Source organism: Convolutriloba macropyga, chromosome 1, assembly GCF_964194025.1.
Source record: "Convolutriloba macropyga chromosome 1, txConMacr16.3, whole genome shotgun sequence".
NCBI lineage: Eukaryota > Metazoa > Xenacoelomorpha > Acoela > Convolutidae > Convolutriloba > Convolutriloba macropyga.
The window spans coordinates 43,303,915-43,319,382 of record NC_134468.1 but is presented as its reverse complement, the minus strand read 5'-3'; the positions used below and the strand labels follow the sequence as shown (position 1 = coordinate 43,319,382).

Here is a 15,468-nt window from a genome sequence, read left to right as displayed (position 1 = left end):
GCGTGAAGTGAGCGTAGCGGGGGGGAGGGGGGGGGGGGGGGGGGGGGGTTGCACCCGGGTCTGATGAGGGGGGAGCAATAGTGGGTGGGGCAACGGTTGGGAGGGTCTTTGGCTGCACGTGATCCTTATGGCCTCAACAATGTACAGGGGTTGGGACTGGGGGGCTCATGGGGGTCAACTTCTAAGAACCGTCCTTCACAGCATAGGTGTCCAAAACAGTTTGTGAATCGCAGAATTGGAGACTACTGAGCTGAAAGTCTAACAGAAAGTAATGCCCTCAGAGTTCAATGATTTTACACATTGAAAAAATCTGCGAAATGAAAAAAAAACTTTTGAATTGAAAACATACTTTCTAGTAAAATACTAAACATAGCCGGCAGATTGCCGGAAGATAGCCGCAATAGACGCCTGTCCCCTTCCATGAATTAAAACCTTAAATATACCTCTGGAGTTTTTGGTTAGATTCGGACTGTCATTTTTATGAGACACATACGCTCTATAAATAAAACCCTAAGAGCTTTTTCAAAATTAACATTAAAAATCAAAAACTCAAGGACTCTATTACTCAAGAATTAGAGCATATACGTTTGGCACTACTTAGATGCACACCATTGACCTTGAACTATTAAATATTCATAAAACTTAAATTTCATTAAGCCAGTTCAGAAGTAATTTTTTGAGTGGCATAAGTCGCGCAATTGAACTAAAAGCAGAGCAAATGACGTCACGTACAAAAATATTAACTTCAAAGCAGTAGAAATCCCTGAAATTGAAACTGTCAATTCCAAGAAGTCAGGTCGCAAGAATCATCGATGGAGACGACGAATTAAACAAATCCACGACTCGATGTCTCCAATAATATCCGCTATCGCTTCGCGGCTATTAAAAAAACAGAAAATGATCAGAAACTGCCAAAACCCGACTAGAATTTGTATAATTTCTTAAAACAAAATTTCCCAAGTTAGAAAGAGGCGTTCAATACATGCAACACCAAAAGAAAAAGCTATAAGCACTGATTTTGAAAAAAAAGTCAATGATCCAAAAATGAAGTCAATGAAAAAAGCCTAAATATTCACGAAAAAAATTTAGATGTATATACCTATTTTTACATCAGGTTTGTTCGAGTTTTTAGGTTTGAAACGGATTGTTAGGCTCTAAAATCACTGGCATCAATTTCAAAGGGTTACATAGTAAAACAGCGTCGACTAAAAATCATTTCCACACAAAATAATTTACAAATCAAAAAATGTGGCGCTGGCACGAAAAAAACGGCTTTAAATGATTACCTAAATACTCCAATCTTTTGAAAACAATTTTCAATGTCTATAAGTCATTCACTGAACGCAACGCATGATCAAAAAACTTCTCTGACTTTCGCTTTCAAGTCAAAATGCCGCATGAACAAAACTACTTCCTGTAAAAAACAAAAAAAAACATATCCAGCAGATCGCCGCAAAATAACCGCCATTGATTCCAATAACACCAATTAGAATTGAAAGAGCAAAAAAGTGGAAAAAAGTGACTGATGTAAATATATTTTGCAGTATAAACTATTTGATTTCATTTTGTTACACATTTTGGCTATTATCAATGCCAATAAACATTAGAGATGGTAACTAAGAATTATAAGAACCAATTTCAAGTAGCTGGCATCTAAAATTCGGCCTTATGGGTTTATCCTTCAATTGACCCCCTTATTCCATTTTGACTTTGATTTTCATTACTGATTCTGTTCCTATTCTTTTGCCGATCAACTACTTTTTAAAAGCACTTTGAGTAGAATGATCGAACAATGAAACTAGCCTAGAAAAGTCTAAAGATTTCACGCAAAACTCCGAAAAAGCGAGGCGAGGGCGGCTATTAACAAAACATAGCTGGCAGATTGCTAGAAAATAGCCGCAATAGCTTTGTAGATCTGCAGTCTCAAAAAGATTAAAGACAGATTTAAAAAAATAGTCTTTTCATTAAGAAATGAGATAATAAATTTTGATTACGAAACTGTTTAACTTATTGTTTCTTCTATTAGCTGCTCTTAAATAACTTTCAATTAGAGTGGCACACACTCAATTGACCTTATCACTTGAATTCAAGTAAAGGAAAGTCAATTTAAGAGAGCAAGTCATTTGTGAGAGTGAGGTAAGTCACGTGTGACCAAAAGTTTAGTCGAATGATCAAAAATCTAGCTCCACTGAGAGTGAAAAATAAAATCATGCATGCAAGTTGCATGAACGAATGAACAACAGGCAGATTTGAAGTGATTGTGACGTCATATGGTCGTAATAAAAATCTTGACGAAATAAAAAACATAGCAGGACAAATCCTGACGTACAATTCAAAAAATTTTCATTAACTAAACAAAAAACAACACCTGGATCTGATTATGAGTGATTTTGGAAAACCACTTGTAAAAAAAATTAAAAAAAAAAACAGAAAATCAATGCCAAAATGCCGCATGTGAACAAAAAAAACCACTAGCGATGAATGGAAATTTGGCTCAAACACAAAACTAGGCCTAGAATTAACCATGAATGGATTGGGAAAAGCATTTAGAAAAAAATCCGATCCAAAAAATCGAAAAAAACAGTAGAAATTAAAGTGAAATTGGCGCATGTGAACAAAAAAAACACTAGCGAGAAAGCGAATTGTTGTTCAAACACAGTTTTCTCACTTTAAAATTAGAGCGAAAAAGTTTCACGCCGCAAAACCACTCGCTTTTTCGCTCCACTTCCTGTTTCGGCGTGACCAAAATCACTACTCCAATTTGACTTCAAAAATCATGAAAATGTGTGAACAGATCTTAAAAAAGACAGCGCGCCAATACAATTCAAATTCTTTGAATTGTAAAAAAAAAACCAAGAGAAGTCCAATAATATAATAGCCTCAGCTATCACTTCGCAGCTATAATAACAGCTTCGCAGCTATTGATATTGCATCAACTGAATACAATCAAATACTCGCAGAGCAACCGCTAAGTTGTTTTTGACCACAAGCAAATTTAGCGCCTTACATGTAGTTCCTCCAGACATCTGTGACCCACGGTGCGCAAACACGGCAGTCGCAACAGCAATCGATTACCCCTAGATGGATCCGAAGGGTGACGAACTGTCACGTAGTCCTCTAAAGCCAAGAAAACCTGATCACGCCTGCGCTCAATTTCCACTTTAATGTCTTCCTGTAGGTTATCGGACTCCGGGTTGAAGAGAATGACAGCCTTCAGACATCCCACCTCAGCTCTGTCCGCTATAATTACGTCTAACTGAGATTTCAATTCCAGAGTCAACCTACAAAGCAAAAAAATAAACTTGAGCACATTAATGGATGTTTCCATTCTTTCATAATTGTTCACATCATCGGAATAAATGTATTAATTAACTCTTAACTCACCTGCGTATTTTGGCGGCATCGGAAACATGCGGCGCAATTGAATTAATGGTTCCTTTTTTATTGAAGATTATACTCATGATGAAAAGCTGGGAGAATCCTGAAACACAAATGGTGTCAAACTGAATAAAGCATACTTCATCTGTTTTGTAGGTAACTTCTGCTGCCTATATGCGTCGTTTAGAGAAGTTACACCAACGCGAGGTATAATCTGGCCCCAATATGACAAAAATAATGCAAACATACCCAGCAGATTGCCGGAAAATAGCCGCCGTTGATTCCCATTATTCTATTGTGATTGAAAGAAAAGAAAATATCAACAAAAATTGATTTTTGTATAAAAACATTTTTAAGTGCGATTTATTTTGATGTCATTTCGTAATTGAACATACTCCTGTCTCTCAGTGAGAGGCTACAGGGTCTAGTATCAATACCAATAAACATTATAGATAGTAACTAAAACTTATAAGAACAAAGTTCAAGTACCGGGCATCTAAAAATAGGCTTTATGGGTTTATCCCGTTTCTATTTCTGACTTTGATTTTTTTTATACGGACTCTCTTCATTTTGAATTGCTTTGCTGAGCAGCTGCTGTTTAAAACGACTTTGAGCAGAATGACAGAAGAGTGAAACTAGCCTAGAGAAGTCGAAAAGGTTTCGCGCAAAATGTCGAAAAAGCGGCAAAATGGGTAAAGCAAAAAAAAAGTTCGACGAAGTAAAAAAAACATAGCCGGAAGAATTCCGGAAACGACTCGAAGGAGAAAATTGCCTATACAACTAGAACAACAATTGTGAACCCTGACCCTCAGCAAATGCCATAAAAAATTTCAGGAAGAATAGAAACGGCATTCATAAACAAATTGAACAAAAAAAAACAAGAAAAACTTAGTTTTTTTTAACTTGAGTTTTTATTAATAATACAAGGAAACAAAAAGCCAAATAAAATTCCTTTGCAATTAGAGCAAAGAAAAGCTCGCAAAACAATGGGCAAGTCATAATAGGCTAGGAAACTTGTCTTAAGATTAAAAAAAGAGAAAAACTGCAAAAAAAATAAGAAAAATGGTTTTAAATTTCTAAATTTTTCTTTCAATTTTCCAAAGAAAAAATGATTTATACCAAGAAAACTTTAGCCAATTGGTATCTGAATACTCCTTAAGTAACAAGCTTCTAATCTAATCCCACTTAAAGCATTAAAACAAAAAAACAGACAAAAAATCACTAAATTTCGTCTAAAAATCAGCAAAAACTGATCAAAAACCTCCAAATTAGCATCAAACTCAAATTGACTGGTTGAAACCTTCAATTCCAAAACAAGCCTAAAATTAATTCAATATTATAATCAGACCTCATAACCATCAAAAGTTGCAAAATCACAGCTTTTAAAAAGCTCGCTTAGAGAAAATTTTTTCACACATTTCGCTCGCTTAGAGAAAATTTTTTCACAAATTTCTCGCTCTCTCAAAAACAGCGGTATGAACAAAAACCACTCTCTTTTCGCTCCGCTCTTCACTTTTGTTCAGCACCAAAATCACTCCAAATTTTTTCACGCGTGTCATTTCCCGCTTCAAAAATCACTCCAATAAAATTGATTTAAAAAAGGACTTCTCCAATACTCCTCTTCGAGTCGGAAAAATTAGGACCGCTATAATAGCCGGCTGAGAAGATGAGGGCGGCTATTAATCAACAATAAATGATCTCAAAAAATAGCATTTGGGAATTATTAATTGACGATGACAAAACATTCACATCTTCAAATAATTTTGGAGAGAAAGTTTTGCATCAACCGCTCTCAATCCTTGTATAATGTTGACTAGACAGTTGTTCTGTTGTAATTTGACGTCAATTATTTCTATGTTCTATTTAGGCAAATCATTTAAATTTTTACCTGAGACAAGTAGTGGTGTTTTCACATCATCTGCGAGGTCCACAAAACTGGGAATTTTCATAGCCCATTCGACCGTGTCTCTTACAGAGTCGTCGATGAATGCCTGCAAGTATGAGAAGTCAGACTCTGAGCTGTTGGCAGAGGAATCTGTCATTGGTTTCGAGTCTTCTGTCAACTCTTTCTCAGCCGCGATCAGTCTTTCAATCAGGAGGCGGTACCGTTGCTTATTTGTCTCGTCTTCCGGCTGCATGAAGCTGCTACCCGGTCCCTTTCTTCTCTCTTCTTGCACAGCTGCAACACAATACCGCATCATAACCTCAAGCTACGGATTACAAATTGAGTTAGTTGAAACCTAAGATATTTGAAGCATCTGTTATAATTTATGTTATCTGGTATGATAAAATGACGGTGAATTAAAATTTCAACTAATTCAAAGAGTAGAAACATAAAATAGTACTGTAGTTGGCGTGTTGATGTGATCTCATGAGAAACATATTCCTCTATACCGAGAGACATCAATATTTTTAGCTTGGGTATGAAAGCTTCAGAAAACTCTGAACTTACAGAAACAAGCTGAATCGATCAGACGACCAATGGCGGTTCAAAACAGGGCCAACAAATTTCCCTTTAAAACTCAGAAAATTACTAGATCAATTTTTATAACTAATCGAATTAAACTTTTTAATAACTGACCTCTTGAGAGGTTAAAATTAACAACATACATAATGACTAAGTCATGAAGTCACGAGGAGAGTACAGGCCACAATCGTTAGTGCCACAACCATCAAAGCTGAGGTCAATTGGCTTACTTTAATTTTGCGTAATTAAACAAGAGAACTTATGGTTCCAATCACACAATGTAGGGTAGGTACAATATACTCCGCTGGTTCGTTTCTTACCATTTTGGCCGATTGATATGTTTAAACATCAAGTAATTAGAGGCAGCATTATAAAGCCCATCAAGCAATTATAGTCCATATTTGCTCGATGGTCTTTATAATTTCCATTTGATCGATGGACTCGATATAATTTCTTTGGAAAGATTTCTTGAAGAAGGATATTCCGAGAAATTATTTTGGCGCAAACGTCGACATTTTCAGTCACTTCAACGCAATTTCAATTTTAGGTTTAGAAATCAATGTCAATTGAAAACTAGTAGTTTTTAGATGCGCTTTCGTCGCATACAATAACAGCGTATAATTTGAAAAAAATATTAGTCATCTCTTGAAGCAACTCATATAGACTTTTTGTTCAGCTACAGTGAATATTTCATTTTGATGATGAAGTAGCCAATGATGACATTATGTTTCAAATACCGGATTCTTTAGTCATCTCGTCTTTAGTTATTTTATTTCAGAATGATATGTAAAAAGTCGTTGAAGGAAAATTTATCAAGGAAGAGTAAATTCATACAAAATCTGGAAACACTGAAGAAGAACTCCAATACACTAATAAAAACTCAAAATCAAACAGAAACCTTTATAACTGGTTGAAATATTTTCTTTTCAAAACCTATGTGAAGTCATAGAACTGCAAAATATCAGAGAAAACTTAACATAGCTGCCATATTGTCGAATATTAATGGCGAAATAGGCTGCTGAGGCCTGTTGTAACAATAGAAAAATGATGAATCAACGAAAAGAAAAACAGCATTCAAGAGGCCAAAATTTCTGAACGTTTTGGCTTCATTTTGCCTGTGATAAGACATTCGATAATATATTAAGCTTCCTTAAACTAATAGAGGCCTCCTAACCAATAGGGCTTCACTTTTCATGCCTTGCATTTATCAGTTGTCCCAAATTAATTAAAATGCCGCATGAACTAGCCTTATTTGAGTATGATCTAAGGTAAGTAACGTAAGACCGGGACACCAATCGAGCAATATCATAAAAAGTCCTGTTCTCAGAGATCTAGTGTTGTCAAAATCATCAGAACCAAAAAGAAAAGAATTTAAATAACTTTATATTACACGTGGTTACAATGCATGCATGATATTTGGCAGAAATCAGAATCTGAATAGTGGCGTCAAAAATTAAAACAAAAGCAAATACCAATATACTAAAATCATTACTTACTGCATACGATACAACTCCATAAATCAAAAAACATCACTGACAGATTTGCTTAATTGAAAAATAACATGGCAGGATAAAAAACTCTTTCAAACGGTGTCTAAGTCAAAACCAGCATTAGCTAAAGACTCAAAACTATTAATCCGATAAATCAGGCCGCACTACAGGCTGAAAAGACCTTTTATTATAGATACTAAGCAACCAGACCACAACAAAAGCAAGAACGAGAAAAATTGGACTATTTTTTAACGAAAAAAACGAGTAGTTCCAGAAAACTATGGGCTACCAACTGAAAGCATCACTTAGATTCCTCTATTATGCCTCAAAAGCAAACTATAGAGACTGTCATTAAACTCTGAACTTACAGAAACAAGCTGAATCAATCAGACGACCAATGGCGGTTCAAAAAAGGGCCAACAAATTTCCCTTTATAACTCAGAAAAATACTAGATCAATTTTAATAACTAATCGATATAAATTTTTTAATAATTGAGAGGTTAAAATTAACAACATACATAATGACTAAGTCATGAAGTCACGAGGAGAGTACAGGCCAAATCGTTAGTGCCACAACCATCAAAGCTGAGGTCAATTGGCTTACTTTAATTTTGCGTAATTAAACACGAGAAATTATGGTTCCAATCACACAATGTAGGGTAGGTACAATATACTCCGCTGGTTCGTTTCTTACCATTTTGGCCGATTGATATGTTTAAACATCAAGTAATTAGGGGCCGCATTATAAAGCCCATCTAGCAATTATAGTCCATATTTGCTCGATGGTCTTTATAATTTCCATTTGCTCGATGGCTCGATATAATTTCTTTGGAAAGATTTCTTGAAGAAGGATATTCCGAGAAGTTATTTTGGCGCAAACGTCGACATTTTCAGTCACTTCAACGCAATTTCAATTTTAGGTTTAGAAATCAAAATCAAATGAAAACTAGTAGTTTTTAGATGCGCTTTCGTCGCATACAATAACAGCGTATAATTTGAAACAAATATTAGTCATCTCTTGAAGCAACACATATAGACTTTTTGTTCAGCTACAGTGAATATTTCATTTTGATGATGAAGTAGCCAATGATGACATTATGTTTCAAATACCAGATTAATTTTCATCTCGTCTTTAGTCATTTTATTTCAGAATGATATGTAAAAAGTCGTTGAAGGAAAATTTATCAAGGAAGAGTAAATTCATACAAAATCTGGAAACACTGAAAAAGAACTCCAATACACTAATAAAAACTCAAAATCAAACAGAAACCTTTATAACTGGTGGAAATATTTTCTTTTCAAAACCTATCTGAAGTCATAGAACTGCAAAATATCAGAGGAAACTTAACATAGCTGCCATATTGTCGAATATTAATGGCGAAATAGGCTGCTGAGGCCTGTTGTAACAATAGAAAAATGATGAATCAACGAAAAGAAAAACAGCATTCAAGAGGCCAAAATTTCTGAACGTTTTGGCTTCATTTTGCCTGTGATAAGACATTCGATAATATATTAAGCTTCCTTAAAGTAATAGAGGCCTCCTAACCAATAGGGCTTCACTTTTTATGCCCTGCATTTATCAGTTGTCCCAAATTAATTAAAATGCCGCATGAACTAGCCTTATTTGAGTATGATCTAAGGTAAGTAACGTAAGACCGGGACACCAATCGAGCAATATCATAAAAAGTCCTGTTCCTCAGAGATCTAGTGTTGTCAAAATCATCAGAACCAAAAAGAAAAGAATTTAAATAACTTTATATTACACGTGGTTACAATGCATGCATGATATTTGGCAGAAATCAGAATCTGAAAAATAGTGGCGTCAAAAATTAAAACAAAAGCAAATACCAATATACTAAAATCATTACTTTCTGCATACGATACAACTCCATAAATCAAAAAACATCACTGACATATTTGCTTAATTGAAAAATAACATGGCAGGATAAAAAACTCTTTCAAACGGTGTCTATGTCAAAACCAGCATTAGCTAAAGACTCAAAACTATTAATCCGATAAATCAGGCCGCACTACAGGCTGAAAAGACCCTTTATTATAGAGACTAAGCAACAAGACCACAACAAAAGCAAGAACGAGAAAAATTGGACTATTTTTTGATGAAAAAAATGAGTAGTTCCTGAAAACTATGGGCTATCAACTGAAAGCATCACTTAGATTCCTCTATTATGCCTCAAAAGCAAACTATAGAGACTGTCATTAAAGAGAATACGTGACATAGTGTCGAAGTCACAAAAACCAATAGCTGCGAACACAACGTCATATTCATTTAATCTTCATTACCTACTGATGAGACCTCTCATTAATGAGACCAAATGGTACAGGAAAAATGCAGACAAATAGTGGAAAACTCGAAAATTAACTAACATTTTATGACAACACAGACACTCAAAGTCATAAAAACCAACAGGTATCAATTGAAAACCAGGAAAAATTAACCAATTCCTTATTAAAAAAGACAATAGAAACAGCCATTTAGGACAGCATCTATGACGACGGCAAATGAAAAACAAATAACACAAAAAAAACCAAGACAAGAACAATAATAGCTCGATCGCTACCGTAGCTATTAAATACAAAAAACCCATTGAAAAGGGAGATCCAATTACCAAAAAAAACTTCTTTCCTTCCCACTCCCCCTTCCTCTCCGTTTTGCTCTTTTCTTCTCCCTTGACTGCCCCGGCTCAACTACAATAGTCCACAATTGACCTCTACTAGACCTCAGAAATTGCCATATGTAAATAAATCTTTCAACATAGCTGACATACTGCTAGAAAATAGCCGCAATAGCTTCGAAGATTTGAAGTCTCAAAAAGATAGTAAAACAGACCAAATAAACTTTTTATTAAATGTTGCGATGTTATATTTTGATTAAGACTGTTAAATTTATTGCCGCTTCTATTAGCTGCCCTCAAATACCCTTCAATTAGAGTGCCACGCACACCATTCCCTTATCTCTGACTTTGAATTAAAGCAAAAAAAATCAATTTCAGAATGAGGAAGTCGTTTTGAGAGTGAGGTAAGTCACATTTGACCAAAAAATTAATCACGCAAATGAACAAAACATAGCAGGACAAGTCCTGACGTACAATTCAAAGAATTTTCATTGACAAAACAGAAAATTGGACCAAGAACGGACTATGAATGGATTGGGAAAACCATTTAGAAAAAAATCCGATCAAAAAACTGTAAAAATCACAGTGAAATTGCCGCATGTGAACAAAAAACCACTAGCGAGAAAGCGAATTTTTGTTCAAACACCGCTTTCTCACTCTACTTTTAATTTAGAGCGAAAAAATTGCACGCCGCAAAACCACTCGCTTTTTCGCTCCATTTCCTGTTTCGGCGTGACCAAAATCACTACTCCAATTTGACTTCACAAATCATGAAAATGTGTGAACAGATCTTAAAAAAAGACAGCGCCCCAATACAATTCAAATGCTTTGAATTGTAAAAAAAACACTCGGCATTAGGAGTAAAAATGACGTCACGCACGCAATTAAGATGAAATTGCAAGAAAGATTAAAAAAATAGGAGACGTCCTGAAAAACAATCCAAAGAATTGAATGAAAACAGACCTAATGTATCTGACCAGAAGATCAATTGAACAATTCCAGCCAAGACAAAATCTCAAAAGTTCAGAAAAAAAATAAACAAAAAAAACATAATAATCATTGCTAATTTTCCTGAAGCTTTTACCCTGAAGGCCAATCATGATACAATTTGATGATATCATTAACTCACGCATAATCTTTGAAAGAGAAATGGTAGATAAACGAGAAATATGACAAATGCCTCAGAAAAAACTAACAGTGCAAAATTTAAAAGTCGCTAAATTTCGTTGGCAAAAATTTCAAAGCCACTTTTGTCTCTGGAGTTCTGACATGCAACCCATCTGCAAGACTTAAAAAAAATTTCGTTGGCCAGTAGAAAGCGCTCAATAAAACAAAAATCAATAGCAAATTTTAACAAAAATTTTCCTGAAATTCGTGATATTAATATCTTCAGAACCATTTCATTGTCTCCAGAGACCATCCCGTACCCATATTCCAAGCCTTAAATAATTTCGTTGGCCCGTAGGGATTCATAAACTTGAAGCATGATAATAATCGGAAAGTTTGAAAAAAATTGAAAGAATCATAAAAAAAATTGCAAAAACTTGTGATATTTAAATGCTGAAAACAATTCGATGGCCACCAGAGTTTTTTCATTAACCTATCTAGAAACCGTAGAGGAGGCGTTTTGGGACAATAATGACAATAATTGTCAGAAGATTTGAAAAAATTGCAAATTTTATCAAAAAACTGTTGAAATTCGTTAAAATGTTGAATGAAATAAGTTAAAAGGTTGAAAACCATTTCAATGCCACCAGAAACTATGCAGTAACCTATTATTAAACACTAAAGGAAGTTCTTTGACACCTAGGGCTGACAAAATTCAAACAAAAACTTTTAAAAAATTTGAAAATGTAAAACTTAGTCCCACTAAGCTTTACCTGTTTATCCCACTTTGAAAGCTCAAAGTCATAAAAAAATGTGTGAAAATTCAAAAAAAAGAGCACCAATACAATCCAATACTTGGATTGCAAAAAAGCAGATGTGATTTCAAATGAAATAAGCAAAAATCCTGCTGACGGATTAAAAAAAATTTAGCGGGACAAGTCCTGACATACAATCCAATTTTCACTTACTAAACAAAAGACTAGACCTAGTATGATTATGAACGGATTGGGACGGATCTTTAAAAAAGACAGCGCCCCAATACAATTCAAATTCTTTGAAATGTAAAAACCAAGAGACGGCAAATAATAGCCTCAGCTATCGCTTTGCAGCTCCATTTCAATGGAGCTGCAAACCGATAGCAGCAACCATTTCAATGCCACCAAAAACTATGCAGTAACCTGTTATTAAACACTAAAGCTTCGAGAAAATTTTCAAAAATTTGAAAATGTAAAAATTAGTAAAAATTTGCGGGTTTATGATTGGGGTACCAAAACATAGCTATTAAAATGGCCATAAAAGTAATTACGTCTTGCAAAAGAGCTTTATCAAATATTACAAACCTCAATTTTAAACTGGTTCAGCAAACAATTCCAAAAAATAACGAAAAATTGCAAAAAAATTGAACATTTTCGGCTCAAAAACTCCTAAAAATGACCATTAAACGTTGAATCCGAGTAGCTTCATCACTCAAAGCACTTGAACTCAAATTCTGTATATGGTATTGAAAAAATGAAATTGTACAAAATCTATACAGCAATAAAAATGCATGGCGGCTACTAAAAACGCGCAATATTTGAAACAGATTTTCGCCTAACTTCCTGCTCTTTTGAAGTTTCTGATGAGCAATTATTGCTTAAAATCGGTTCAGCGTTTATGGATCATAATACTGTTTTTAGAGGCTATCGTTTTGTCAAGCGGATCTGTCAACCTATGTGGCACAAGCTGATTATTTCAACGATAAGATTTTAAACATAAACCGACAAACGTCAGACAAATTGCTCTCGAACGACAGGCGGAAGAATTTAATTCAGGGGCTGTAGCCTAGATAATTTTCCTTTATCGGTGCCGAAAAAATCAACTAGGGAAGGACTCGAAACCTAGGCCTCCGGAGTTTTCAACAGAAGCATTCACTACTCGCCTATCAGGTCCTTCTTACAATCACTTTTTTAGCAACAAACTATTTCGGAGTTGGATCAAAGGAGATCGCTTAAAAATGAAGACAAGCGTGAAAAAGTCAATTGAGCACTTAAATTGTTCCAACACAAAAGCGGTCAAGCGAAAATTCTGCAAAAACATAGCCGGCAGATTGCCCAAAAATAGCCGCCGTTGACGCGCTTGGTGCACAGCGGGATTAACTAGAAAAATAAAACATAACCGACAAACGTCGAGCGAAATGCTCTCAAACGACCGGCGAGCGGTTGGCTTCCTCGGAAGCTAGTCGCGATTTAGTGAGGCTAGCTTTAGCTTGATTCGACTCCTTCAGTTTTCTAGCCTTGTTAGTAAACAAATCAAACAAAACTGATATTTTAAAAATTTGCAAAATATTGCAAAAATTAAAAGAAAAGCATCAGTGAAAAATGTTAAAAACCATTAATTGTCTTTGGAGTTATGTCAAGTAACCCATCTAAAACACTTGAAAAGATTCGTTGCCCAGAATGATCGTTAAACTAAGAAAAGGACAAAAATCTTCAAAAACTTTGAAATCAATCGCAAATTTTAAAATCTTACTAAGTTTTAAGATATTAAAATCCTCAAAACTATTCCATTGTCTCAAGAGACTATCCAGTAGCCATATTTCAAGCTTTAAATAGTTTCACTGGCTCAAAGAACCATAAACTTGGAACCTAATAAAAATTTTCCAAAAAAAATTAAATTAGAAAAATTGCCAAAGCTGGAGTCATTAAAATTTTGCTAACATTTCATTAACTCGAGAAGAAATGCAGCAAAGTTCATTATCAAACCTTGGAGGACCCTGGTGCCGGCAAAAATGATTTAAAAAAATTAGAAATGATTAAAAAAACTTGTTAAAATTTCAAACATTTTTAAAAATTGCTGATATTAAAATCTTGGAAAACATTCCATTACATCTAGAAGCTATGCAGTAACCTATAAACAAACCCTAGAGGAAGTTATGTGGCTCTTGAGGCTGGAGAAACATAAAAATTGAAAAAAAACACCAAAAGACTTAAAAATTGCAAGTTGCATAGAAAATTGCTATATTTTGTGATAATAAAAGTTGAAAACTAATCCATGGCCCAGAACCATTTTCCAGTAATTATTTATCGAACCCTAACGGAGATTTTCTGTTCGGCTGAAAACCCTCAATAATGACAATAAATGTCTAAAAAAATGAAATTGCAAGTTTTGTAAAAAAAAATTGCTAAAATTCGTGGTGTCGAAATCTTGAAAAACATTGTATTACAATTGAAAACTATACAATAACTTATTGCGAAAACCTAGTGGAGCTGCCCTGAGGCTCGAAAAACCTAAAAAATTTTGAAAAAAACGCAGGTTTTAAAAAAAAAATCGAAAAAAAATTTTCAAAAAAACTTTAAAATGCAGGTTTAAAAACTTGTCATAACAAAAACTAAAAGCTACTCCGTAGCATATAAAAAATTTTCAGTAACTTATTATCAAACCCATGAGGACGTTTTCCATCCCCTGCGTCTGGAAAAATTTGAATAATGAAAAATAAATGTCAAAAAAATTGCACGTTTTGTCAAAAAAATGCTAAGCTTCGGGATGTTAAAAAGTTGAAACCATTCCACTGCCACTAGAATATATGCATTAACCTTTCATAAAATCCTAAAAGTGACTCCTTGACACCTAGGACTGAAAAACTCAAAAACTGACAAAAATTTGCAAAAAGCTTGAAAAAACTTGTGAAAAGTATAAAATTGCGTGTTTTCAGCGATCGGTTGTTCATCAGTAGCCATGGGGGGCTTGCACCGGTGAGCTGATGGGGAGGGGGGTTTGACTAGACAAAAGACTAGACCTAGAATGACTATGAACGGATTGGGCCGGATCTTAAAAAAGACAGCGCCCCAATACAATTCAAATTCTTTGAAATGTAAAAACCAAGAGACGGCAAATAATAGCCTCAGCTATCGCTTTGCAGCTCCATTTCAATGGAGCTGCAAACCGATAGCAGCAACCGTTTCAATGCCACCACAAACTATGCAGTAACCTGTTATTAAACACTAAAGGACGTTCTGTGACACCAAGGGCTGATAATCTTCGAGACGAAAATTTTCAAAAAATTTGAAAATGTAAAAATTAGTAAAAATTTGGGGGTTTATTATTGGGGTACCAAAACATAGCTATTAAAATGGTCATAAAAGTAATTACGTCTTGCAAAAGAGCTTTATCAAATATTACAAAACTCAATTTTAAACTGGTTCAGCAAACGATTCCAAAAAATAACGAAAAATTTAAAAAAAAAAATTGAACATTTTCGGCTCAAAAACTCCTAAAAACGACCATTAAACGTTGAATCCGAGTAGCTTCATCACTCAAAGCATTTGAAATCAAATTCTGTATATGGTATTAAAAACATGAAATTGTACAAAATCTATACAGCAATAAAAATGCATGGCGGCTACTAAAAACGCGC

General features: G+C 34.6%; 1 protein-coding gene across 2 annotated transcripts in view; it reads right to left on the bottom strand.

Moving 5' to 3' along the window:
* Positions 1-15,468, bottom strand: part of LOC142339308 (retinoic acid receptor RXR-alpha-B-like) — a 55,229-nt gene that overhangs the window by 11,240 nt on the left and 28,521 nt on the right. For both annotated transcript variants that reach the window (XM_075389254.1, XM_075389264.1), the window contains 3 exons: positions 5,267-5,557; positions 3,385-3,481; positions 3,008-3,281 (listed from right to left, as the gene is read on the bottom strand). In XM_075389254.1, the coding sequence (XP_075245369.1) occupies positions 3,008-3,281; positions 3,385-3,481; positions 5,267-5,557 (662 nt within the window). The remainder of the gene's footprint in view (positions 1-3,007; positions 3,282-3,384; positions 3,482-5,266; positions 5,558-15,468) is intronic.